We start from the raw sequence: 27,486 nt of genomic DNA, 5'->3' as shown, positions 1-27,486 counted from the left end.
AAAAAAATGTAGATTTAGAAATGTTTAAAAGCTTTGTTCTCCTGTGTTCCTTCTGATTCGCTGCCCAAAGGATTGGCAGCTAAGGAACACAGGATATAATGGTATGTTTGAAACCAGAGAAAGATTTGCATTTTAACTAACTGAACATTCCTCCATTCTCAGTGAATGGAACAAACTTCTAATCATGTTCACAGGAGAATTATAAATAAAGGACAAAGTATCTGCTTCAAACGCCAGATCAAATGAGTTGCTGAGATTTCCATAATCTTATTCTATCCTCTTTCAATAAATCTTACTAAACCTATTACTGGAAAAAGCCTTGCTTTCTAGCCTAGAGTAACAAGAGTTGGAAGGGACCTTGGAGATCTTCTAGTCCAACCCCTTTGTCAAGCAAGAGACCCTATACCTTTTCAGACAAAAGGCTGCCCAATCTCTTCTTAAAAACCTCCAGTTATGACGCATCCACAGCTTCTGGAGGCAGAGTCATTCAGGTGGGTTGGATCATCCAAGAACTTGGGCACACAAGCTGGATTTAATGTTCACATGTTGTGCGCACAAGGTGGTGATAACGGAGAAGGCTCCTGAGCCAAGAAGATCATGAGCCAAGTTGTATCAACTTGGAGACATGTCCTCCGTCCATGTTCTACTCATCCATAAGGTTCGACTGTTTACAACCTCATGGGTTTTATCAAAAGTCTGAGCCGTGGTGGCAGAGTACTTAGAATGCAGTTTGGCAGTTCGAATCTCACCAGGCTCCAGGTTGACTCAGCCTTCCATCCTTCCGAGGTTGGTAAAATGAGGACCCAGATTGTTGGAAGGGCAAATAGGCTGACTCTGTAATTCACTGAGAGAGGGCTGTAAAAACAGTATATAAGTCTAAGTGCTATTGCTATGCAAGCTAGGCTACATTTTATCCAGTTCAAGGTACATTCGTTCATTTTAAAATTTATAAACAGTGGGTGGATTACCTCAATATAAATACAGTCCTGAATGAATAGATCTAAACCAAAGCAATACCTACCCAAGGCTGGATATAGAAAAACATTCTTGCAACAGAACCAGACCAACTAACATCACGGTCCAATGCACATTCAAGTTTCACACCTCTACTGAAGACCAATAAAATATTTTATCCCACATCTCATATACTTTATTAACCATTTCTAAGCTCTGGTGGCGCAGTGGTTAGAATGCAGTATTGCAGGCTAACTCATTGCCTACAGCCAGCAATTTGATCCTGACCGGCTGGCTCAAAGTTGACTCAGCCTTCTATCCTTCTGAGGTTGGTAAAATGAGGACCCGGATTGTTGGGGGCCAGAGGCTAACTCTGTAAACCGCTTAGAGAGGGCTGCAAAAAAACCATGAAACGGTATACAAGTGCTATTGCTATTAGCTTTATTCCTCTCCTGTAGATCTATTCTATTCCTATATAGTGATCCTATTTCCTTTCTTGTAAATGCTGATCCTTCATTTCAGAAAGCTGTCCTTTAGATTCATTCATTCATTCATTCATTCATAAAGAGCCATGGTGATGCAGTGGTTAGAATGCAGTACTGCAGGTTGTCTCTGTCCACCGCCAGAAGTTCGATCCTGGCTGACTCAAGGTTGACTTGGCCTTCCATCCTTCCAAGGTTGGTAAAATGAGCACCCAGATTGTTTGGGGGCAAGAGGCTGACTCTGCAAACCACTTAGAGAAGGCTGTAAAGCCCTGTGAAGTGGTGTAGAAGGCTAAGTGCTATTACTGTTCTACTAACCTGTTCAGGTAGATCTGTATAGGATCTGCACCATGCATGGCATGTGCCAAGTCTGTTTAAATGGGGCAGAGGATTCTTTCCTGAATGTAACTATGGTTCTCCTCACCAAACATTGGATCATGTAATGACTAGCTGCCATTTAAGACCTTATACAGGAGGAAAATCCGATTTTCTCCAACTAACGAATACTCTAGGGCCTCTGGTGGCTCAGCAGACTAAGTCTGTCTATTATTAACACAGCTGCTTGCAATTACTGCAAGTTCAAGTCCCACCAGGCCCAAGGTTGACTCAGCCTTCCATCCTTTATAAGGTAGGTAAAATGAGGACCCAGATTGTTGGGGGCAATAAAAGTTGACTTTGTATATAATATACAAAAAAGGGATGAAGACTATTGCTTAACACAGTGTAAGCCGCCCTGAGTCTTCGGAGAAGGGCGGGGTATAAATTCAAAAATTTAAAAAAAAAATTAAAACTCTGTTTAACTGGATAAATGGCCTAGATACTAATACATAAAACATTCCACTCTCATTAAACAAGGCGTTTTGAAATGTAACCTATATTAACATGGAAAATTACCTTCTCTTGCATTATGAGTTTCTATTGTTAGTGATTCTATTATAAGTCTCCTGCAGGTAGCACCAGATCACAGCATAGTTTTGCTAGAGTGTTATGACTGCATTTTTGTGTCTAGGCGAGACTTGTTGGTAGATTAGCATTCAGAAAATTCAGGCACCCAAGCTAGGGTTTATGTCCAAAGACAGTATCTACGGGACCGCCTGCTGCCACCGACTGCCTCCCACCGACCCGTACGCTCCCACAGAGAGGGACTCCTTAGGGTGCCGTCCGCCAGGCAGTGCCGACTGGCGACACCCAGGGGAAGGGCCTTCTCTGTGGGGGCTCCCACCCTCTGGAACGAGCTCCCCCCAGGACTGCGCCAACTTCCTGACCTTCGAACCTTCCGCCGTGAGCTTAAGACACATCTATTTATTTGTGCGGGGCTGGCCTAGGGTTTAGTTTTTAAAAATTAGTTTTAAATGGGGTTTTGTACTATTTTAATCGATATTTTTAAATTTGGCCTAATGTAATAAGTTTTTTAAAATGTTTTAACTTGTATTTATTCTTATGTTTTTTATGTTTTTATATGGCTGTAAACCGCCCTGAGTCCTTCGGGAGATAGGGCGGTATAAAAATTTGAATAATAAATAAAATAAATAAAATAAATAAAACTGATGGGCAAGTTAACAGGGCAGCCGGTTTCAACCAATTCTTAGAATCTATTTTACTGGAGAAGATACATTACCTCTCTGCACAGAAATCATCCAGGCCGCCTCACCGCCATGATGACCACACCGTTCGTCTTCCACAGATCCTTGGCTTTGAACGTTCTCTGTTCTCCTTGAGGTCCAGGGAAGGAAAAATAAAGTGAAGCTCCTTTAAATCGTGCTCACATCCTGGTAAACTTATGGAGAATTCCAGATTGTTGTTTTAGCAGCCGAGATGGAAGTGACTGGATTCTGCCTTCTACATGGATGCTTTCTCAACTTTCCAAGTTTGGTTGTTTTCTTGCAAACGTTTCATTACCCAACTAGATAACATCATCAAGGTTAGGACCGCTAGCACCGATGATGCTATTTAGGAAACAACCAAGCTCAGAAAGCACCAAGGACCCCACAATTCAATCCTGAGCTACACATATTTGCTTCTAGCCTGTAACTCTGAGATTCTCCCATCCAGGTTCTAAGCAGGTCCGACTCTGCTTAGCTTTTCAAGATCAATCAAAGCGTACCTTAAATCATGAAGACATGATCTGGAGACAGTTCATTCTGTTACCATCTATTGGGTCAGTTTGATGCCTTCTATCAGTTTGGGTCAGTTTGAGCCATGCTTCCCAGGTGTTGTGTCTTGTCCGCTCTCACTGCAGCCGGGGTCTGCTTATCTGCTCCCGAACACGGAGGAATGTATGCCTCCCGGCCCCAGTCCTGGCTCCATGCCCAGACAAGCTGCAGAGGAGGGGGCATCCCCCGGCCCCAGCCCTGGCTCCATGCCCAGGCAAACGGAGCAGCTAGACCCCTCCCCCTCCTCCACAGCATGTGAGCCTGAGGAAAGTTTACTTCCAACAGCTGATTGGAGTGATCCTCGCATCAGAAGATTGGATAGGCGGAGGCAACAGAAGGAAGGGAGGGGCAGGCCTTAATGAGTGCTGAGTCATGGAGCCACACCCCATGGCCTATATAAAGGATCTGCTTTCTGGCAGTCTCTGAGTCAGGCAAAGTCGAACTTATCTTGCTGAAGTCACTTTCTGGTCTCCTGCCTGCTCTGAGGACTTTGCTAGGACTTTGGGCAGAGCTGCAGAGGCAAGCCTGATTCGGATTTCCCTGACCCGGCCGTAAGCGGAGGAGTGGGACACGACACCAGGAGTTGTAACCCAATATGTTGAAGAACAGCAAGTGGAAGAAAGTCTGTGCTATTTTAACTCCATTTGCATTTATTTTCTCCTGCAGGGTGTTTTGGACGAACACCTGAATTCTAAAAGTCCGGAAATTCAACTATGTTCCAAACTAAGCCTCACCTTCTGAGTTCCCAAACTATAGAACCACAAAGGTGCTTTTTCAGGGGGCAACTGGACTTTCTTTGAAGATGTTTTGCTTCTCATCCAAGAAGCTTCTTCAGCTTCTTGGATGAGAAGCGAAACGTCTTCAAAGAAAAAAAACAAAACCAGAAAGTCCAGTTGCCTCTTCAAAAAGCACCTTTGGGACAACCATGACCTGGATGAGGGAGAATATTTAGACTTACAGGACCACAACTGGATTTTAAGAACACAAGAGGGAATATATTTTTGTATACATTCTTGTATTTTGAGGGGAAAGGGGGTGCTTTTTTCTGAAAAAAACAAACTTCGCACACAAATGGAAGGAACCTCTAGACAATTTTCTCAGTGAGGAATGTTTCCACCTCTACATCTCTCTAGCAAAGTAAAATCTGAGGTGTCGCTGAGTCTCCTAAATAACTAAGCAGCACCCCGAAAGGGGGCTGAATGGGGTGCTGAGCCCCAGCACCAGCCTAAAACTTGGGTGGTGCGAAGACTCAGCGAAGATGGAAGAGAGAGAGGAGATTGCAGAGGGAGCCATGGGAGCACATACTGGAAGGTTTATCGAGACCCAGTATTCTCCTTCTGAAGGCGTGGAACGAGGCCTTGAAGCTGCAGAGATGATGCAAAGCCTAGGCGCTCGGTCCAGGGAGATGGATTCCAGGAAAACTTGGCAGCATGATCCAACTCCAGAGATGGGACCGAAAGAGCGATCACCTGGATGTCGTCCCGTATCCAGCCCTCGTCAACCTGCCTTCATGCTACCCCTTGTGGAATTTATCCCCCCCAGGCTGGGGATTCTATCCTGGCCAGGGGTGGGTCCAGGGCCTGTGGATGCCAGCGCTATCTGCTCCCCAACTTACATGATCACCATGGGCCCACTTTGTCCCGACGTTCCCAGCTTGTGCCAACATGACATCTCTAATAAATTGGAACTTTGAGGAACCTCAATCCTCAAAGCTTTATTTCATTGGGGGTGTTCCTTGGAACGCTGACATGAGGTTTGCTATTATCCCTTTACTCACTCCGGGAAAAAAGTAAATTTGTCTCTCCAGTGCATTTCTTTCTTTCTTTCTTTTTTTGTAATTTTTTTTTATTTTTTAAAAAAACAAACATACATAAAACCATCTTCAATTCAAGTACATTGCGTCGGTGGGTTGATCACCAATCCTTTGTGCAGCTCGCCATATTTATTCCGATTAATTTATCTAATCTTGTATTTTATCAGTCTGATATGTATCTCAACACTATAATCGATTACTCTTTTAATGAACTATAACATCTCATTCTCTCTCTTCAAATCAGCTTTTCTAAATTAATATTATACATCTTCAATTCCCTTCCCTAAACTCAATTACATAATTTTAACATTTTCCTTTATTCAACTTTTCTTAAAACTCTTTAACATATTTTCCCTTCTAACCATTGATAAAAGAGATCCCATATCTTGTAAAATTGTTTCTCTTCCTGTTCTCTAATTTCTAATGTCACTTTACTCCTTTCTGCACAGTCCATCATTTTCCTAATAATTTCATCTTGCAATGGGAATTTTTCATGTTTCCAATTTTTAGCAAACACAATCCCGGCTGCTGTCAAAATCCAGTGCATTTCTATAATTTGCAATTAGGAGCTGGTGAAGGATCTTCCGTCTAGGTCTTACCTGGGCCCAGAGTCTTCAGATCAATTTCTTCCAGAAATTCCGTTGAGGCCATTTCAGCTTTCGGGAGAAACAAATCAGTATTGGCGAGGATCATCCCTGTCACGGCAGCCCCGATGGCGCCAAGTCCCAGCGTCCACATTGCTATGGAGAGGTCAATCGGTAGAGACATCTCTAGAGAATGAAGAAAACACCAGTCACCTCAGCTGCCCAAAATACCTTAAAATTTCAGAAAGGAAATGAAGATTTCGATGTAAAAAAGAGACTCTAGAAAGAGTGCAGAGAAGAGCAACAAAGATGATTAGGGGACTGGAGGCTAAAACATATGAAGAACGGTTGCAGGAACTGGGTATGTCTAGTTTAATAAAAAGAAGGACTAGGGGAGACATGATAGCAGTGTTCCAATATCTCAGGGCTTGCCACAAAGAAGAGGGAGTCAAACTATTCTCCAAAGCACCTGAGGGTAGAACAAGAAGCAATGGGTGGAAACTAATCAAGGAGAGAAGCAACCTGGAACTGAGGAGAAATTTCCTGACAGTTAGAACAATTAATAAGTGGAACGACTTGCCTGCAGAAGTTGTGAATGCTCCAACACTGGAAATTTGTAAGAAAATGTTGGATAACCATCTGTCTGAGATGGTGTAGGGTTTCCTGCCTGGGCAGGGGGTTGGACTAGAAGGCCTCCAAGGTCCCTTCCAACTCTGTTGTTATATTATATATTATATTATAAGATGAGCTGGAAGGAGTAACTTAAATTGGAATGTCTAATTAATTAGGACAGATTTTAAAAGTTTGATATATTCACTGAAAGGAAGTTTTGTATTTATAAAATGAGCAGGTAAATGCGTGTCCTCTGTTTCTTTAAGTAATGCTGAATAATTTCCAAAGTCTGTAAAATACTATTGATTAGATTTCGAAATAAGAGAAGAAAAAAAGGTCCACTGCATGAGGATAAAACTGGAGGGAGAGATTTGATGGACTTAATTGGACCTATAATTAGTAAAATACCAAAACTAAAAAAAAATAATCTCCCTTTAGGGTTAAAAAAATAAAAATGCTATATTATTCCCCAAAGCAAAGAGAAGCAGTGATGGTCAAATTGATTCGTTCATCCAAAGGAGAGAATATATCTAATTTTGTCTTTATTCTGAAATTGTTTCCGGATTTTGTGCTTGCAGTGAGAAAAAAAAGAAAGAAACTTTGAATTTGTTTTTGTTAACTTGATAGGCTTATGGTTATAGAAATGGCTTGTACATGCTGTTGTGTAAAAGTTGTGGTTGTAATGTCATTCTCTTCTACTGCGCTAAAGACCATCTGAAGTCGGTGCCTTTTTCTTTTCTTTTCTCCCTTTAAACCAGGGGTCTCCAACCTTGGCAACATTAAGACTTGTGGACTTCAATTCCCAGAGTCCCTCAGTCAGCAAAGCAGGGGTCTCCAACCTTGGTGGTTTTAAGACTTGTGGACTTCAACTCCCAGAGTCCCTCAGCCAGCAAAGCAGGGATCTCCAACCTTGGTCCCTTTAAGACTTGTGGACTTCAACTCCCAGAGTCCCTCAGCCAGCAAAGCAGGGGCCTCCAACCTTGGACCCTTTAAGACTTGTAGACTTCAACTCCCAGAGTCCCTCAGCCAGCAAAGCAGGGGTCTCCAACCTTGGTCCCTTTAAGAATTGTGGACTTCAACTCCCAGAGTTCCTCAGCCAGCAAAGCAGGGGTCTCCAACCTTGGTCCCTTTAAGACTTGTAGACTTCAACTCCCAGAGTCCCTCAGCCAGCAAAGCAGGGGTCTCCAACCTTGGTCCCTTTAAGACTTGTGGACTTCAATTCCCAGAGTCCCTCAGCCAGCAAAGCAGGGGGTTCCAACCTTGGTCCCTTTAAGACTTGTGGACTTCAACTCCCAGAGTCCCTCAGCCAGCCAAGCCGGGGTCTCCAACCTTGGTCCCTTTAAGACTTGTGGACTTCAACTCCCAGAGTCCTCAGCCAGCAAAGCAGGGGTCTCCAACCTTGGTCCTTTAAGACTTGTGGACTTCAACTCCCAGAGTTCCTCAGCCAGCAAAACTCCCAGAATTCCCCAGCCAGCAAAGCAGGGGCTCCAACCTTGGCAACATTAAGACTTGTGACTTCAACTCCCAGAGTCCTCAGCCAGCAAAGCAGGGATCTCCAACCTTGGTCCTTTAAGACTTGTGGACTTCAACTCCCAGAGTCCTCAGCCAGCAAAACGCCCAGAATTCCCCAGCCAGCAAAGCAGGGGTCTCAACCTTGGTCCTTTAAGACTTGTGGACTTCAACTCCCAGAGTCCTCAGCCAGCAAAGCAGGGCCTCCAACCTTGGTGGTTTTAAGACTTGTGGACTTCAACTCCCAGAGTTCCTCAGCCAGCAAAACTCCCAGAGTCCCTCAGTCAGCAAAGCAGGGGCTCCAACCTTGGTCCCTTTAAGACTTGTGACTTCAACTCCCAGAGTTCCTCAGCCAGCAAAGCAGGGGCTCCAACCTTGGTGGTTTTAAGACTTGTGACTTCAACTCCCAGAGTTCCTCAGCCAGCAAAGCAGGGGCTCCAACCTTGGTGGTTTTAAGACTTGTAGACTTCAACTCCCAGAGTCCTCAGCCAGCAAAGCAGGGTCTCCAACCTTGGCAACATTAAGACTTGTGGACTTCAATTCCCAGAGTCCCTCAGTCAGCAAAGCAGGGGTCTCCAACCTTGGTGGTTTTAAGACTTGTGGACTTCAACTCCCAGAGTCCCTCAGCCAGCAAAGCAGGGCCTCCAACCTTGGCAACATTAAGACTTGTAGACTTCAACTCCCAGAGTCCCTCAGTCAGCAAAGCAGGGGCTCCAACCTTGGTCCCTTTAAGACTTGTGGACTTCAATTCCCAGAGTCCCTCAGCCAGCAAAGCAGGGGCTCCAACCTTGGTCCTTTAAGACTTGTGACTTCAACTCCCAGAGTTCCTCAGCCAGCAAAGCAGGGGCTCCAACCTTGGTGGTTTTAAGACTTGTAGACTTCAACTCCCAGAGTTCCTCAGCCAGCAAAGCAGGGTCTCCAACCTTGGCAACATTAAGACTTGTGGACTTCAATTCCCAGAGTCCCTCAGTCAGCAAAGCAGGGGTCTCCAACCTTGGCAACATTAAGACTTGTGGACTTCAATTCCCAGAGTCCCTCAGTCAGCAAAGCAGGGGCTCCAACCTTGGCAACATTAAGACTTGTGGACTTCAACTCCCAGAGTTCCTCAGCCAGCAAAGCAGGGGTCTCAACCTTGGTGGTTTTAAGACTTGTGGACTTCAACCCCAGAGTCCCTCAGCCAGCAAAGCAGGGGCTCCAACCTTGGCAACATTAAGACTTGTGACTTCAACTCCCAGAGTCCTCAGCCAGCAAAGCAGGGCCTCCAACCTTGGTGGTTTTAAGACTTGTAGACTTCAACTCCCAGAGTCCTCAGCCAGCAAAGCAGGGGCTCCAACCTTGGTGGTTTTAAGACTTGTGGACTTCAACCCCAGAGTCCTCAGCCAGCAAAGCAGGGGCTCCAACCTTGGTCCCTTTAAGACTTGTGGACTTCAACTCCCAGAATTCCTCAGCCAGCAAAGCAGGGGTCTCAACCTTGGTGGTTTTAAGACTTGTAGACTTCAACTCCCAGAGTCCTCAGCCAGCAAAGCAGGGTCTCCAACCTTGGCAACATTAAGACTTGTGGACTTCAACTCCCAGAGTCCCTCAGCCAGCAAAGCAGGGATCTCCAACCTTGGTCCCTTTAAGACTTGTGGACTTCAACTCCCAGAGTCCCTCAGCCAGCAAAGCAGGGGTCTCCAGCCTTGATCCCTTTAAGGATTGTGGACTTCAACTCCCAGAGTTCCTCAGCCAGCAAAGCAGGGTCTCCAACCTTGGTCCCTTTAAGACTTGTGGACTTCAACTCCCAGAGTCCCTCAGCCAGCAAAGCAGGGGTCTCCAGCCTTGATCCCTTTAAGACTTGTGGACTTCAACTCCCAGAGTCCCTGTCCACAAGTCTTAAAGGGACCAAGGTTGGAGACCCCTGCTTTAATAAGCATTCAAAGTTACAATGGCATCGAAAAAAGGGACTTATGACCCGTTTTCAGACTTATGACTGTTTCAGCAATCCCACGGTCACATGATCAAAACTCAAGGCGCTTGACAAGTGGCATGTGTTTATGACGGTTGCAGTGTCCCGGGGTCATGTGATCCCCTCTGACAAGCAAACTCAATGGGAAAAACCAGCTTCACTTTACAACCGAGTTACTAACTGAACAACTACAGTTGATCCGCTTAACAACAGTGGCAAGAAAGCTCACTTCACAACTGTCTTGCTTAGCAGCAGAAGTTTTGGGTGTAACTGTGGTTATAAGTCAAGGACTATCTGTGCACATCGCAAATAATTTAATATGGAGTTACGAGAATATAGATAATTGATCCCTGTCCGGAAAGAAAAGAATTTTGCAGTTGGATTTCTACTAAATAGCAAGAAACCAGAAAGGCACCTCAGCTTTTAGAAATAGGTTGGACTGCAGGAATGAATGAAATTTCCTCCGAGATGGCCGCCATTGCACGAGCCAATCTACCACCCATGTTCATGGAGGTGTAGGGAACTTTCACGGAATCCCAAGTGCAAAAGGAGTAGATCCAAGACATCTCCTTAACACAGGGCTTCTGAATCCAAACTTCTGTGAAAAAGTAGCCCTTAGCAATAGTTCTTAAATTTATATACCACTTCACAGTGTTTTACAGCCCTTTCTAAGCGGTTCACAGAGTCAGCCTCTTGCATCCAACAATCCGGGTCCTCATTTTACTGACCTCGGAAGGAGGGAAGGCTGAGTCAACTTTGAGCTGGTCAGGATCAAATTGGTGGCAGTCGGCAGAGTTAGCCTGTAATAATGCATTCTAACCACTGTGCCACCACAGATGGACGGACGGATGGACGGATGGACAGATAGCAATAGACTTATATACCGGCTTCACAGTGCTTTTACAGCCCTCTCTAAGCAGTTTACAGAGTCAGCCTCTTGCCCCCAACAATCTGGGTCCTCATTTTACCGACCTTAGAAGGATGGAAGGCTGAGTCAACCTTGAGCTGGTCAGGATCAAATTGGTGGCAGTCGGCAGAGTTAGCCTGTAATAATAGACTTATATACCGGCTTCACAGTGCTTTACAGCCCTCTCTAAGCGGTTTACAGAGTCAGCCTCTTGCCCCCAACAATCTGGGTCCTCATTTTACCCACCTTGGAAGGACGAAAGGGTGAGTCAAAGTATCACTTTGAGAACTTTTCCTTCTGATTCCCAGCAAAGTAAACTCTCCTCTCCATCAACCTAGTTTCCAGAGGGGGACACTGAGTCAGAATTCGTTTCTGAAGCTAGACCTTGGAAGCTATCAAAGTCTCCCTTGGGGCTATCTTCCAAAACAAGGCGTGATTGCACAACGTTACAAGCCACCAGCTGGGAAGGAGAGGATCGTCTGAGATGTTGAACAAAGAGGATTTCATGTGCAAACTCATGCCTGATAGGCTTAATCTGTATGTATGCATGCGCATACCCACACCCGTTGATAAAAAGGAAGATAATTTCAGGCAATCGTGAGTATCCTTATCCTAGCATGGTGGGGAAAGAGAAGGCTAAGAAAGGGATTGTTTTTGGAGCCCTGATATACAACACAACCACATCCACGTGACAACGGTTTGCCAAAGACAAAGTACTGAATTGAGTCTTATCATCCCCAGCCAGTAACGGCCTATGTGCTCGGCTCCATGAAAGAACCACAATGGAAATAATTCTGATAAATAGAATAGAATAGAATTTTTTATCGGCCAAGTGTGATTGGACACACAAGGAATTTGTCTTGGTGAATATGCTCTCAGTGTACATAAAAGAAAAGATACGTTCATCAAGGTACAACATTTACAACACAATTGATGGTCAATATATCAATATAAATCATAAAGATTGCCAGCAACAAAGTTACAGTCATACAGTCATAAGTGGAAAGAGATTGGTGATGGGAACGATGAGAAGATTAATAGTAGTGCAGATTCAGTAAATAGTCTGACAGTGTTGAGGGAATTATTTGTTTAGCAGAGTGATGGCCTTCGGGAAAAAACTGTTCTTGTGTCTAGTTGTTCTGGTGTGCAGTGCTCTATAGCGTCGTTTTGAGGGTAGGAGTTGAAACAGTTTATGTCCTGGATGTGAGGGATCTGTAAATATTTTCACGGCCCTCTTCTTGATTCGTGCAGTATACAGGTCCTCAATGGAAGGCAGGTTGGTAGCCATTATTTTTTCTGCAGTTCTAATTATCCTCTGAAGTCTGTGTCTTTCTTGTTGGGTTGCAGAACCGAACCAGACAGTTATAGAGGTGCAAATGACAGACTCAATAATTCCTCTGTAGAACTGGATCAGCAGCTCCTTGGGCAGTTTGAGCTTCCTGAGTTGGCGCAGAAAGAACATTCTTTGTTGTCCTTTTTTGATGATGTTTTTGATGTTAGCTGTCCATTTTAGATCTTGCAATATGATCAAGACATACGATTCGGTCTCCTGTTTGCATGCGCTTGTATTTGAGAGCTTTAAGGAAGCGAAAGCCAGGAAAGCCAAATAATACTAAAAACTGGCCACCTGAACTCATGCCACCGAGTGCTGCGATGACCCACATCCTGAGGAACATCAAAGCCTCAAACTAGGTCTCAGCAAATGGCAAACTCTACTTTAATCCAGATTTATCCCAGGCTTTCTGGGTTCTAAAGGGGTAGCCCATACCTGCTAATGGAAGAAAAGTTGTCTCCTGGCAAGTCTATGAAAAGTGAAGCTGGAAGTATTTATTTTTTATTTTATTTATTTATTTTTGTCACAACAATATATGTAAGTATCATACAAAAAAGTCGAAGGCAACGGAGTTCCAAGTTTTCCAAGCCCAGGATTCCAAGTCTAGTGGGATAAGGTATTTTGTTGTTTACAGAGGAATGGAGAACTCTTCTTGTAAAATATTTCTGGACACGTTCAATTGTATTGATGTCAGAGATGTGGTGAGGGTTCCAAACAGGTGAGCTGTATTCTAGAATTGGTCTAGCAAATGTTTCATATGCTCTGGTTAGTAGTGTAGTGTTTTTGGAAAAGAAGCTAGCAAGATTAGGTTTACAACTAAGTACAGAAGCTTAACTAGCTACCTAAGCATTACGCCCATCAAATTTATTATTACTGCTTATGACTGAATGCAAAATAATGGTTTATTAAATGTATATACTGCCCAACTCCAGGCAAACTTTGTTTCTCTTATCATCATTCAATGAAATTCTAGCCCAACTAGTATCTATGAAGTTAGTGGGTTTTTTTAAAAGAAATCCAAGGTTTAAATTTTGTGTCCACAATTGGTTAACAGCTGAATAATATTCTTAATGCTGGAACCAATCTTCTCCCATGTAAGCATTTTCCAGATATTTGGAATTCTTTGCACCTAATTTAGTTACTTCACAATTCAGGTTCACATTCTTTGGATAGATCTTAAGTTTCTGCCTAACGTGTAGTTCAAAAAATTAAAAACATTGAACCATCCATCATTCCCAGTTTTCCTGAAATATAAATTTCCTTGTCAAATGTTTGTGACAGTGTTTAAGCAGGGGTTTTTTTAACAGCTTTGTTCATCTCATAAAATAACACATAATCGTACATGTGTAATGGGAACACCAAGACTATCATTAATCTGGAAAATTGCTGACTGTAATATTAATCCATGCTTGGCACTATCTGCAAAGAGAAAGAGGCAATACCACCCTGAACCATTGGTGGGTTGCTACTGGTTCGCCCTCCATCGGGCAAACTGGTGGCAGCGGTGGCAGCGGGAGGCTCCACCCACCCACTCGGACATCTCTGCACATGCGCAGAAGCTTTGGGCGTGTTTGCAAGCGCCCACGAGCAAACCGTAGCGACGGGATTTGAATCCCACTCCTGCCCCGAACTCACTGATGTTGTGATTTTTTAGAGGTTTCACAGAAGTACACAACTAATAGGAAGATGTTTTGAAGTCTCCCCTGTTGCAAATCTGTCTTGAGCTTGGGTCAAGCTCAACTTCCGGTGACCTTCCATGAAACTGTCCTGACAAGAACAACAACGTTGGTGCCACGATGGAGAACATACGTGGCTCCAAGGTTGAATTGTTGGCTCCTTGGTATTTTCTGAGTTTTCTTCTGATTGCATGTCACCTAGCCTGGTTTTAAATTTTAAAATATTTTAAGTGTTGTGCCACATAGTATGCCTTACTTTAATTGTGTAATGAATAAAAAAACCTAGGCTGCAAAGTCGTTTGCTATGCCCCTTTTTCTGAGAGGTTTTCTGGGCTTCCACATCTGGTCTGGAGCCCTGGGATTTCTTGCAGTCGTCCATCTAAGAATAATTAGGCCGAATCTTTGCTTAAGTTTTTTCAGATCAGCCAAGGTTGGATAGCTGCTGCCATCTACCCGATTATATCAATCAGAATAAAGCTGGAAGGGACCTTGGAGGTCACAACAATATATGTAGGTATCATACAAAAAGATTATATAATATATAAACACATATATGGGTAAATATAAGGAGGTATAAGCATATATATAGGAAGAAGAAAAGAAAAACAATAGGACAGGAACGGTAGGCACGTTTGTGCGCTTATACGCATATATGGTCCTCTTAGGAATGGGGTGAGGTCAATAGTAGAAAGTTTTTGGTTAAAGCTTTTAGGATTATGGGAAGAGACCACAGAGTCAGGTAAAGTATTCCAAGCACTGATGATTCTGTTGCAGAAGTCATATTTTCTGCAATCTAGATTAAAGCGGTTGACATTAAGTTTAAATCTATTAGTTGCTCTAGTATTATTGCAATTAAAGCTGAAGTAGTCTTTGACAGGAAGGACATTACAATAGATGATTCTATGAGTTAAACTTAGGTCTTGTCACAGGCGACGGAGTTCCAAGTTTTCTAAGCCTAGGATTTCAAGTCTGGTGGGATACAATTTCAGATAAGTGGCTGTCCAGTGTCTTCTTTAAAACCTTCAGTGATGGAGCACCTACAACTTCCTGGAGGCAAATTGTTCCACTTATCAATTATTTTAACTGTCAGGCAATTTCTCCTTAGTTCTAAGTTGCTTCTCTCCTTGATTAGTTTCTACCCGTTGCTTCTTGTCCTGCCTTCAGGTGCTTTGGAGAATAATTTGACCCTCTCTTCTTTGGGGCAGCCCCTCAAATACTGGAATACCACTATCATGTCCCCCCTAGTCCTTCCTTTCTCTAGACTAGCCAAACCCAAATCCTGCAAAGGTTATTTATATGTTTTTGTCTCCAGCCCTTTAAGGGCCTCTGGTGGCTCAACAGGCTAAAGTAGTCTGTTATTAACAGCAGCTGCTTGCAATTACTGCAGGTTCGAATCCCACCAGGCCCAAGGTTGACTCAGCCTTCCATCCTTTATAAGGTAGGTAAAATGAGGACCCAGATTGTTGGGGGCAATAAAAGTTGACTTTGTATATAATATACAAATGAATGAAGACTATTGCTTGACATAGTGTAAGCCGCCCTGAGTCTTCGGAGAAGGGCGGGGTATAAATTCCCCCCAAAAAAATTATCTTAGTTGCTCTTTTCTTCACTTTTTCCAGTATTTCAATATTCAATATTTTTCCCCAATTTTTTTTTCAATGAATTAATAGTCTGAACTTGGATAAAGTAGCTTAGTCTGCCTTTATATACATCTTCCAGAGGATTTTGTACATTGCAACAACTGTTAAACCTTCCTAGTACTTCAGACCACACGAGAGAAAGTGTAAGCACTAGCTATGCAGCTAGTCCTCAATGTACAATCATTTACAACAGCGCTGATTCACTTAACAGTGAATCACTTAACAACTGCAGCGATTTGCTTAACTGGGACCAAAATAGGTTGTAAAGTCAGACATGATTCACTCTACAACTGCCTCGCTTAGCAATGGAAATTCTGGTCCCAACTGCCATTGTAAATCAAGGACCACCACCGATATTGAACGTCCCCTACAAAAAGCAGAATCACTTTTCTCCCTGTTATTTTCCTACCTTTTTTGTAGGATATAAAATCCATATCCTATTATCACTTTGACTTAAAAAGAATAAAATAATCCAAATATAACACGCATTGCTTACATCAAAAACTAAAACACTGCATTTATCATTATAATCTACCTTTCCTTAACAACAGTAAGCAAAATAAACAAGTATTAACCGCTCCATACAGGGTATCGCATTGCCTCAATTCCACTCTATTGCACATATTCTATCATTCAATTCTATTGCATTATATGCTGCTCCGGTGTTAAGGTTTTGGCTTTGCAGAAATGCTTAACTATTCTTAATAATTTCTGGATTATTTTGGTTTCATAAAGCCCTGGTGCTTTCGATGACAAACAGCCAGAATTCCTTTTGCATGGCTGTATTATAATTCAACCTAAGCATCTTCTCCTATAAATGAAGAGGAAACATTCAGAAAATTTTAAGACAAGATGGGGATCCATCAAATAGCCTTTCCTTCTAGTATGAAACACGAATGAGAAGTAGCATGGAATAGATTGGAGGAGGCTATGGCGGTCCTCAGGGTTTGGCCTGAATTCCAAATATATCATAGGAATAAAAGGAGACACCTACCGGCTCTGACATGGATGCTAAACTCTTGGAGACCTGAAGACCTTCCCCTTTGAGAAGTCAAAAGCTCTCTGAGCAAGCAGAAGGCAGGTTCCGCAGGAAAAGTCTTGAGCAAACAGGGAGATGTTAATTCAGCCCCTCTTAAGACAAAACATGGGTAGGTCAGGTTGGTTGCCAGCCAAAGGAACCTTGCCGTTCTCCCCAGTGAGTTGCTCCAAGCAAGATCTTACCCAACACGCCTTGTGTGGAAACAGGGTTGTGTGATTAGACAATTGTACAAAGGACGCAGTTCCCTAGGGATCGGGAGTCTTGGGGGAGGCTATCACAAGGAGAGATCTGAATTAAGACACGACTCACCAGTATGTAAAGGTGGTGTCACACTTGGGCTTACAAATGTTAATTAAAATTATTAGCAGCCTGCTTGACAAGAAAGAGAAGAGAAGAGAAGAGAAGAGGGAAAGAAAGGAGAGAGAAAGAAAAGAAAGGGAGAGAGGAAGAAAAGAAAAGAAAGAAAAGAAAGAAAGACGAGGGGAGGAGTGAGTGAGGAAGGAAGGAAGGAAGGAAGGAAGGAAGGAAGGAGTAGTGAAATCCAATTTTTTTACTACCAGTTCTGTGACCGTGGCTTGGTGGGCATGGTGTGACTTGGTGGGGTGGCAGAGGAAGTACAGTGCAAAATCTCCATTTCCACCCCACTCCAGGGGAAGGATACTGCAATATCCCTCCCCATTGTTGAGGGAAGGATATTGCAAAATCTCCATTCCCACCCCGCTCTGAGGCCAGCCAGAGGTGGTATTTGCCGGTTCTCCAAACTACTCAAAATTTCCACTACCGGTTCTCCAGAACCTGTCAGAACCTGCTGGATTTCACGGAAGGAAGGAAGGAGGGAAGGAATTGATCCATCAATCACATCTTCCAGTTCAGTTGGACTGAAATTCCCATAATCCCTAGAGCAGGGGTCTCCAACCTTGGCAACTTTAAGACTTATGGACTTCAACTCCCAGAATTCCTCAGCCAGCTTTGCTCGTGTTGAAGTCCACAAATCTTAAAGTTGCCAAGGTTGGAGACCCCCTGCTCTAGAGCAAGGCTGATGAGACCTCATGCCCTGGGAGTTGAAGCACCAGACGCTCAGAAAAAAATGGGGGAGGCCAATTTAAACAACTGTATCTTTCTGTATTGTTTATTGATTGTGGTGATACCGGACTCCATGCCTCTGAATACGCTCAAGATTTTGCTGCTATTCTTAACTTGCAACAATTCTAGCAGGAATGCAAACAACCCCAGTTGGCATTATTGCAAATCTTGGTTGCAGATTATACTGCTGAATTTTAACAGAAAACCTTCTCAGCCTTCGTTCCCAGCCTAATTTTATTTAATGAGGGAAGAGTTGCTTAGAATGGCCTTCTGCCAACTAAATTAAACACAACTTACTCTTTGTGTGTATGTGTGTGTGTGTGTGTGTGTTTTTGAGGTGATTATACCATGGCTTTAAAAGCAAGGTGGATAAAAATCAACCCCTTTTTTAAAAAAAACGATACTTTTTTTTACTTAAGTAATTTTGAAAACAGTTTTTCAAATACTTTGCAAAGAAGGAAGATGGTTCAAACACATAATTATGAAGATAACTTCTAATTCTGCACCATTCTGTTGCTAATGTGGACATGAAAGGTAAGTTATCAGTGATGCACCAGAACTGTCTAAAAATGCAGAAATGACAAGGAGCAAACACGCACGCCTTCTTAGTACAATTTAAAAGTTGTTGCTGGGTGTTCCTTTACAACAGGGGTCTCCAACCTTGGTCCCTTTAAGACTTGTGGACTTCAACTCCCAGAGTTCCTCAGCCAGCTTTGCTGGCTGAGGGACTCTGGGAGTTGAAGTCCACAAGTCTTAAAGGGACCAAGGTTGGAGACCCCTGCCAAAAATAACATATTCTCCAAGGATCCCCGAAACAACTAACTGAACTAAAGCCAGTTCAGCTCTTATTATCTTTACAGTTATCTGCTTTGTCACTAAGAATATTGTTTGAGGAAGATTAATTTGTAAAATACTGTCTGACTGAACCCGTCAATCTGTCAAACGCAATCATTACCGCACCTCTTAAAAAAATGAAACCCATACCTCATTCGGACGGTTAAAAAAAAATATGTTTCAAGTTTAAATTGTGTAACCCCCAAGGTAACTCTTCGTAAAGTTTTTTTTTGCAGCTTGTTAAAATTGGTGTCTCGCTGACGGCGAACTAGTGCAAAAGTGATTGTGTCTTTTCCCCTTGTACACTTTATTTTGTATGCTCCAGCTTGCAGTTCTATTGAGGTTTGTAAGTTTTAACTTAATTAATTCAGCTAAGCCGCGACTTACGACCATAATTCAGACAAAAATTTCTGTTGCTAAGTGAAACATTTGTTAAGTGAGCTTTGCCTCATTTTAGTTGTTAAGTGAATCACTGCAATTGTGTGGCTAGTAACCTGGTTTTTAAGTGGATCTGGCTTTGACTTTGTCAGAAGCTCACAAAAGAGGATCATGTGGGACATTGCAACCGTCGTAAATATGAGTCAGTCACCAAGCCTTTGAACTTTTATCACGCAACCTTGGGGATGCTGTCATTACGGTCATAAGTGTGAAAAACGGTCATCAGGCCCTTTTTTTTTTGGTGCTGTGTAACTTCCAATGGCCACTGAATGAACAATTGTAAATTGAGGATTACTTGTAACTTAATTTGTAAGCTGCACTTAGTCTGTAATAAGAAATGTTGACGATTTGATGATAAGGTTTATATTTGTGTTAGCTGGGAAAAGAAAATATTCACACGAGGCATTAAAAGGGCCTCTGGTGGCTCAACAGGCTAATGCAGTCTATTATTAACAGCAGCTGCTTGCAATTACTGCAGGTTCAAGCCCCACCAGGCCCAAGGTGGACTCAGCCTTCCATCCTTTATAAGGTAGGTAAAATGAGGACCCAGATTGTTGGGGGCAATAAAAGGTGACTTTGTATATAATATACAAATGGATGAAGACTATTGCTTGACACAGTGTAAGCCGCCCTGAGTCTTCGGAGAAGGGTGAGATATAAATGCAAATAAAAAAAAAGGTCATATGTCCTCAAATGCAGGAACTACATCCTCCTTTGACCATTTTGAGGAACTAGAAAATTGCATGGATGAAGAAAATCCAACTATATATCACGTCTTCGATCATTATAAAGCCACCTCCGTGGTCATGAAGAGTATATGAGAAACACGTGAGAAACTGTATGGAACCTCCAGAGATTGTGGGTGCTCTTTCCCTGGGGGCTTTTAAGAAGAGTCCGGACACCCATTTGTCTGAAATGGTATGGGGTCTCTTGCTCGAGCAGTGGGTTGGACTAGAAGACCTCCAAGGACCCTTCCAACTCTGTTATTCTACGTTCTAAATCTCTGAAACAGTTGAAGCAAAGTTAGCTCTTCTGCAGCTCTTTTCTCCCAGAACTGACTTATATCCCTGTACTGCTAGCCTGCTAGTGACAGCTTTAGCTTGTTTTACGAGTGTTAATAGGCCATCTTGTAAAGTTTCTAACTCTGCAAAATTATATTTAGATGCCTTTTATGTAAAACTTTCACCCAGAAGAGAATAAGTAAAAACAGTACGTTGCATCAACATCCGAGAGTTTCATTTGGAAGTTCATGGTTAACACCACGCCAAAATAAAAAAAAATTCACCCCCGATTTGTTGTAAAATGCAGTAAAGATGGCAGTCAAACCGCAAAAACGATTAAATAGGAACCTCTAAAGCTCTTGAAGAAGGCGAGTCTTCGTTCAGTGTTCCAAAACAGGCTGAAATATTGCAATTCTTCGGAACATCAAACAATAAACAAGGTTTATCAATAGAAGGATCAACTCTCCATTACCAAATGTGCAGAGGAAGGAAGAGTCTAATTGCAACATCCAATATCACTAGGAAGCTATGGGAACAGAAGGTTGTTTCTCTCATAAGCACAGGTAGTCCTTCCTTGTTGTGGCCCACCAGCTGCCAGTGGAGGTGGCGGAAGACTCCGATGATGAGGAGGTTGGGGAGGAACTCGGGCCAGTTCTGGAGTTTGGGGAAGGCTCTCATTGGATGTTCTGCGTCAGACACAGAGATAGAGCCAGGGCCATCTGACTTTTCCCTGCCTTTGGAGGCTGAGATGAGTGAGGAGGAAGAGCAGCTGGGGCCTGTTCCAGAAGCCTGTATGCACAAAGCTGTTAGGTGAGGAAAACAACGGAGGACAAGGAGTCGACTCGGGAAGCAAAGCACACATGGACGCTGAATGGCCCCTCCCTGGCTGGGGAATAAAGAGAAGGAAAGGGGAGTGGTGGTCGTAGGAGACAACTGTTCGTATTTCTGAAGATTTTGCTCATGGTGTTGCGTGTATCAAAGACTGCTTGCCAGAACTTAATTTGCAGCGTTCACGGCCTTGCACTTATCCGCAAGGAACTGGTAAGGTCTGTTACTGCTGTTAACACTTTGCAGGATTCTTGCCTGGACTTTTCGGTGGGTGAATGCCATTAATTCACAAGAGGGGTTTTTCCTGACAAGGAGTCTGTTTCTTGCGTCTGCTAAAGCTGGGTCAGAAAAGTCCTCGACGTATGACCACAACTGAGCCCAACATTTCAGCTGCTAAGCGAGACATTTGTTAAGTGAGCTTGGCCCCATTTTACAACCTTTCTTGCCACGGTTGTTAAGCGAATCAGTGCAGTTGTTAAATTAGTAACACAGCTGTTAAGTGAATCTGGCTTCCCCATGGACTTTGCTGGTCAGAAGGTCACAAAAGGGGATCACATGACCCCAGGATATTAAAACCGTCATAAATACGAGTCACTTGCCAAGCGTCTGAATTTTGATCACCTGACCATGAGGAGTGAAAAACGGTCGTAAGTCACTTTTGTCAATGCGGTTGTAACTTCGAACAGTCACTAAATGAACATTTTTAAGTCCAGGAGAACCTGTACCATACTACAGGAACTCAGTCTAGCTGGAAGAAAACATCTAAACTGGTTTAAAGTTTTAAATTTGCCTTTTTAAAAACTGAAGCTAGTTAATAAATAAATAAAATTTATAGAAGAAAAAGAAGAAAAAATATCTATTGGCTATTTGTACGGAACGTCAACAGAGATTCTCCGTCACCTGGACCACAGTTGCCCCAAAGGAGCTTTTTGAAGAGGCAACCGGACTTCATTGGTTTTTCCTTGAAGACGTTTCGCTTCTCCTCCAAGAAGCTTCTGAACTTCTGAACTTCTTGGATGAGAAGCAAAACGTCTTCAAGGAAAAACAAGGAAAGTCCAGTTGCCTTTTGAGAAAGCGCCTTTATATACATATTTTTTTTTGCCACATTTCTACGTGCTATTTTTTTTCCTTACCTTTGTTGCCATTTAGACTTCAGAGGATCATTAGAACTGCAGAAAAAATAATTGCTACCAACCTGCCTTCCATTGAGGACCTGTATACTGCACGAATCAAGAAGAGGGCCGTGAAAATATTTGCAGATCCCTCGCATCCTGGACATAAACTGTTTCAACTCCTACCCTCAAAACGACGCTATAGAGCACTGCACACCAGAACAACTAGACACAAGAAGAGTTTTTTCCCAAAGGCCATCACTCTGCTAAACAAATAATTCCCTCAACACTGTCAGACTATTTACTGAATCTGCACTACTATTAATCGTTTCATAGTTCCCATCGCCAATCTCTTTCCACTTATGACTGTATGACTATAACTTGTTGCTGGCAATCCTTATGATTTATATTGATATACTGACCATCAATTGTGCTGTAAATGTTGTACCTTTATTTTTTTATTTATTTATTTTGTCACAACATCATACAAAAAGAGTATATAGTATATACACATATAAACATATATAGGAAGAAGAAAAGAAAACAATAGGACTGTTCTATGACCGTTAGTCCTCGACTTGACCTCTATATGGTCCTCTTAGGAATGGGGTGAGGTCAATAGTAGAAAGTTTTTGGTTAAAGCTTTAGGATTATGGGAAGAGACCACAGAGTCAGGTAAAGTATTCCAAGCACTGATGATTCTGTTGCAGAAGTCATATTTTCTGCAATCTAGATTAAAGCGTTTACATTAAGTTTAAATCTATTGGTTGCTTGTATTATTGCAATTAAAGCTGAAGTAGTCTTTGACAGGAAGGACATTACAATAGATGATTCTGTGAGTTAAACTTAGGTCTTGTCATATCTTCCAAGTTTTCTAAGCCTAGGATTTCAAGTCTGGTGGGATAAGGTATTTTGTTGTTTTCAGAGGAATGGAGAACTCTTCTTGTAAAATATTTCTGGACACGTTCAATTGTATTGATGTCAGAGATGTGGTGAGGGTTCCAAACAGGTGAGCTGTATTCTAGAATTGGTCTAGCAAATGTTTTATATGCTCTGGTTAGTAGTGTGGTGTTTTTGGAAAAGAAGCTACGCAAAATTAGGTTTACAACTCTTAGAGCTTTTTTTGCTATGTAGCTGCAGTGGGCTTTGGCACTTAGATCATTTGACATGAAAACTCCAAGGTCTTTAACGGGATGGGGGTCGTCTGTAAGGTAATGTCCATCTAGTATGTACTTAGTTTTAGAGTTCTTTTTTCCTATATGTAAGACTGAGCATTTGCTGGTTGAAATTTGGAGCTGCCAATTTTAGACCAAGCGTTAGATGGTCAAGGTCGTTTTGAATGATAGAAGTGTTGTCTGTGGTGTTAAATAGTTTGACATCACAGCAAAGAGAACACAATTACTTGAGATATGGTCACAAAGATCATTAATGTATAGAATAAAGAGTGTTGGTCCAAGGACGCTGCCTTGAGGAACGCCACCTTGACAGGAACAGGATTTGATAAAGCATTGCCAATTTTGACCACTTGTTGTCTGTTAGACAGAAAAGCAGATATCCATTTGTGGAGGGGTCCTGAGATGCCATAGGATGTTAGTTTAAGGAGAAGTTTATCGTGTACTACTGAGTCAAAAGCTTTGCAGAAGTCTATGTAGATTGCATCTATTGATTTGCCTTGATCTAGATTTGAAGTCCATATGTTTTTGCAGTGGAGAAGTTGTAAGTTACATGATAACTTTTTCCTGAAACCAAATTGTTTGTTGGAGAGTAGGTTGTTAGTTTCAAGTGTGAGGTAATGGATTGATTGATGATAGATTCCATGACTTTGCAGGTGACGAGCAAAGGGAGATCGGTCTGTAGTTTTCACTAAGCTGGGGTCTCCTTTTGAAGAGGCAACCGGACTTCATTGGTTTTTCCTTGAAGGCGTTTCTTCTCCTCCAAGAAGCTTCTGAACTTCTGAACTTCTTGGATGAGAAGCAAAATGTCTTCAAGGAAAAACAAGGAAAGTCCAGTTGCCTTTTGAGAAAGCGCCTTTATATACATATTTTTTTTTGCCACATTTCTACGTGCTATTTTTTTTCCTTACCTTTGTTACCATTTAGACTTCAGAGGATAATTAGAACTGCAGAAAAAATAATTGCTACCAACCTGCCTTCCATTGAGGACCTGTATACTGCACGAATCAAGAAGAGGGCCGTGAAAATATTTGCAGATCCCTCGCATCCTGGACATAAACTGTTTCAACTCCTACCCTCAAAACGACGCTATAGAGCACTGCACACCAGAACAACTAGACACAAGAACAGTTTTTTCCCGAAGGCCATCACTCTGCTAAACAAATAATTCCCTCAACACTGTCAGACTATTTACTGAATCTGCACTACTATTAATCGTTTCATAGTTCCCATCGCCAATCTCTTTCCACTTATGACTGTATGACTATAACTTGTTGCTGGCAATCCTTATGATTTATATTGATATACTGACCATCAATTGTGCTGTAAATGTTGTACCTTTATTTTTTTTTATTTTTTTATTTTATTTATTTTGTCACAACATCATACAAAAAGATTATATAGTATATACACATATAAACATATATAGGAAGAAGAAAAGAAAAACAATAGGACAGGAACGGTAGGCACGTTTGTGCGCTTATGCACGCCCCTTATGGTCCTCTTAGGAATGGGGTGAGGTCAATAGTAGAAAGTTTTTGGTTAAAGCTATTAGGATTATGGGAAGAGACCACAGAGTCAGGTAAAGTATTCCAAGCACTGATGATTCTGTTGCAGAAGTCATATTTTCTGCAATCTCGATTAAAGCGGTTTACATTAAGTTTAAATCTATTGGTTGCCCTTGTATTATTGCAATTAAAGCTGAAGTAGTCTTTGACAGGAAGGACATTACAATAGATGATTCTGTGAGTTAAACTTAGGTCTTGTCGAAGGCGACGGAGTTCCAAGTTTTCTAAGCCTAGGATTTCAAGTCTGGTGGGATAAGGTATTTTGTTGTTTTCAGAGGAATGGAGAACTCTTCTTGTAAAATATTTCTGGACACGTTCAATTGTATTGATGTCAGAGATGTGGTGAGGGTTCCAAAAAGGCGAGCTGTATTCTAGAATTGGTCTAGCAAATGTTTTATATGCTCTGGTTAGTAGTGTGGTGTTTTTGGAAAAGAAGCTACGCAAAATTAGGTTTACAACTCTTAGAGCTTTTTTTGCTATGTAGTTGCAGTGGGCTTTGGCACTTAGATCATTTGACATGAAAACTCCAAGGTCTTTAACGGGATGGGGGTCGTCTGTAAGGTAATGTCCATCTAGTATGTACTTAGTTTTAGAGTTCTTTTTTCCTATATGTAAGACTGAGCATTTGCTGGTTGAAATTTGGAGCTGCCAATTTTTAGACCAAGCGGTTAGATGGTCAAGGTCGTTTTGAATGATAGAAGTGTTGTCTGTGGTGTTAAATAGTTTGACATCATCAGCAAAGAGAACACAATTACTTGAGATATGGTCACAAAGATCATTAATGTATAGAATAAAGAGTGTTGGTCCAAGGACGCTGCCTTGAGGAACGCCACTCTTGACAGGAACAGGATTTGATAAAGCATTGCCAATTTTGACCACTTGTTGTCTGTTAGACAGAAAAGCAGATATCCATTTGTGGAGGGGTCCTGAGATGCCATAGGATGTTAGTTTAAGGAGAAGTTTATCGTGTACTACTGAGTCAAAAGCTTTGCAGAAGTCTATGTAGATTGCATCTATTGATTTGCCTTGATCTAGATTTGAAGTCCATATGTTTTTGCAGTGGAGAAGTTGTAAGTTACATGATAACTTTTTCCTGAAACCAAATTGTTTGTTGGAGAGTAGGTTGTTAGTTTCTAAGTGTGAGGTAATGGATTGATTGATGATAGATTCCATGACTTTGCAGGTGACGCAGCAAAGGGAGATCGGTCTGTAGTTTTCGACTAAGCTGGGGTCTCCTTTTTTGAAGATGGGGATGACTGTGGCTAGTGACCAAAGTTTGGGAAGAGAACTGGTAGTGAAAGCTTTGATGAAGGTATTTTTTCTTTTATGTACACTGAGAGCATATGCACCAAGACAAATTCCTTGTGTGTCCAATCACACTTGGCCAATAAAATTCTATTCTATTCTATTCTATTTACCGTTAGTCCTCGACTTACGACCTCTATTGAGTCTCAAATTTCTGCTGCTAAGCGAAATATTTGTTAAGTGAATTTTGTCCCATTTTATGACCTTTCTTGCCACAGCTGTTAAGAGAATCACTGAAGTTGTTAAATTAGTAACACAGCTGTTAAGTGAATCTGGCTTCCCCATGGACTTTGCTGGTCAGAAGGTCACAAAAGGGGATCACATGACCCCAGGATATTAAAACCTTCATAAATACGAGTCAGTTGCCAAGCATCTGAATTTGGATCACCTGACCATGAGGATGCTGCAACGGTCGTAGGTGTGAAAAACGGTCGTAAGTCACTTTTGTCAATGCGGTTGTAACTTCGAACAGTCACTAAATGAACGTTTGTAAGTCCAGGAGAACCTGCACCATACTACAGGAACTCAGTCTAGCTGGAAGAAAACATCTAAACTGGTTTAAAGTTTTAAATTTGCCTTTTTAAAAACTGAAGCAAGTTAATAAATAAATAAAATTTATAGAAGAAAAAGAAGAAAAAATATCTATTGGCTATTTGTACGGAACGTCAACAGAGATTCTCCGTCACCTGGGCCACAGTTGCCCCAAAGGAGCTTTTTGAAGAGGCAACCGGACTTCATTGGTTTTTCCTTGAAGACGTTTCCCTTCTCCTCCAAGAAGCTTCTGAACTTCTGAACTTCTTGGATGAGAAGCAAAATGTCTTCAAGGAAAAACAAGGAAAGTCCAGTTGCCTTTTGAGAAAGCGCCTTTATATACATATTTTTTTTTGCCACATTTCTACGTGCTATTTTTTTTCCTTACCTTTGTTACCATTTAGACTTCAGAGGATAATTAGAACTGCAGAAAAAATAATTGCTACCAACCTGCCTTCCATTGAGGACCTGCATACTGCACGAATCAAGAAGAGGGCCGTGAAAATATTTGCAGATCCCTCGCATCCTGGACATAAACTGTTTCAACTCCTACCCTCAAAACGACGCTATAGAGCACTGCACACCAGAACAACTAGACACAAGAAGAGTTTTTCCCAAAGGCCATCACTCTGCTAAACAAATAATTCCCTCAACACTGTCAGACTATTTACTGAATCTGCACTACTATTAATCGTTTCATAGTTCCCATCACCAATCTCTTTCCACTTATGACTGTATGACTATAACTTGTTGCTGGCAATCTTATGAGATATATTTATATACTGACCATCAATTGTGCTGTAAATGTTGTACCTTTATTTTTATTTTTTTATTTTATAGACAAACGTACATTTAAAGCATCAATTCCTTCCGTGTGACATCTCGGTGTTTTCTTCCTGGCTCCCTTATTTTGCTGTGTCTTCTTTCTTCGCTTCAATTTGAATTATTACCATTTTTCCACAAATAC

At 42.0% G+C, this 27,486-nt stretch overlaps 1 protein-coding gene across 3 annotated transcripts in view; it reads right to left on the bottom strand.

Moving 5' to 3' along the window:
• The window catches only part of PRXL2A (peroxiredoxin like 2A), a 57,557-nt gene that overhangs the window by 18,207 nt on the left and 11,864 nt on the right, over positions 1 to 27,486 (bottom strand). The window contains exons 1-3 of one of the 3 annotated variants that reach the window (XM_058188865.1): positions 16,603 to 16,819; positions 6,002 to 6,172; positions 3,055 to 3,149 (exon numbers count right to left, since the gene is read on the bottom strand). In XM_058188865.1, the coding sequence (XP_058044848.1) occupies positions 3,055 to 3,149; positions 6,002 to 6,170 (264 nt within the window). In that variant the 5' untranslated portion in view covers positions 6,171 to 6,172; positions 16,603 to 16,819. Of the gene's footprint in view, positions 1 to 3,054; positions 3,150 to 6,001; positions 6,173 to 11,205; positions 11,227 to 16,602; positions 16,820 to 27,486 lie in introns of those variants that run through there. The other 2 variants (XM_058188864.1, XM_058188863.1) reach the window with 2 other exon arrangements.

Source organism: Ahaetulla prasina, chromosome 6 (assembly GCF_028640845.1).
Source record: "Ahaetulla prasina isolate Xishuangbanna chromosome 6, ASM2864084v1, whole genome shotgun sequence".
In the NCBI taxonomy this organism is placed as follows: Eukaryota; Metazoa; Chordata; class Lepidosauria; order Squamata; family Colubridae; genus Ahaetulla; species Ahaetulla prasina.
This window is presented reverse-complemented; position numbering and strand designations above follow the sequence as displayed.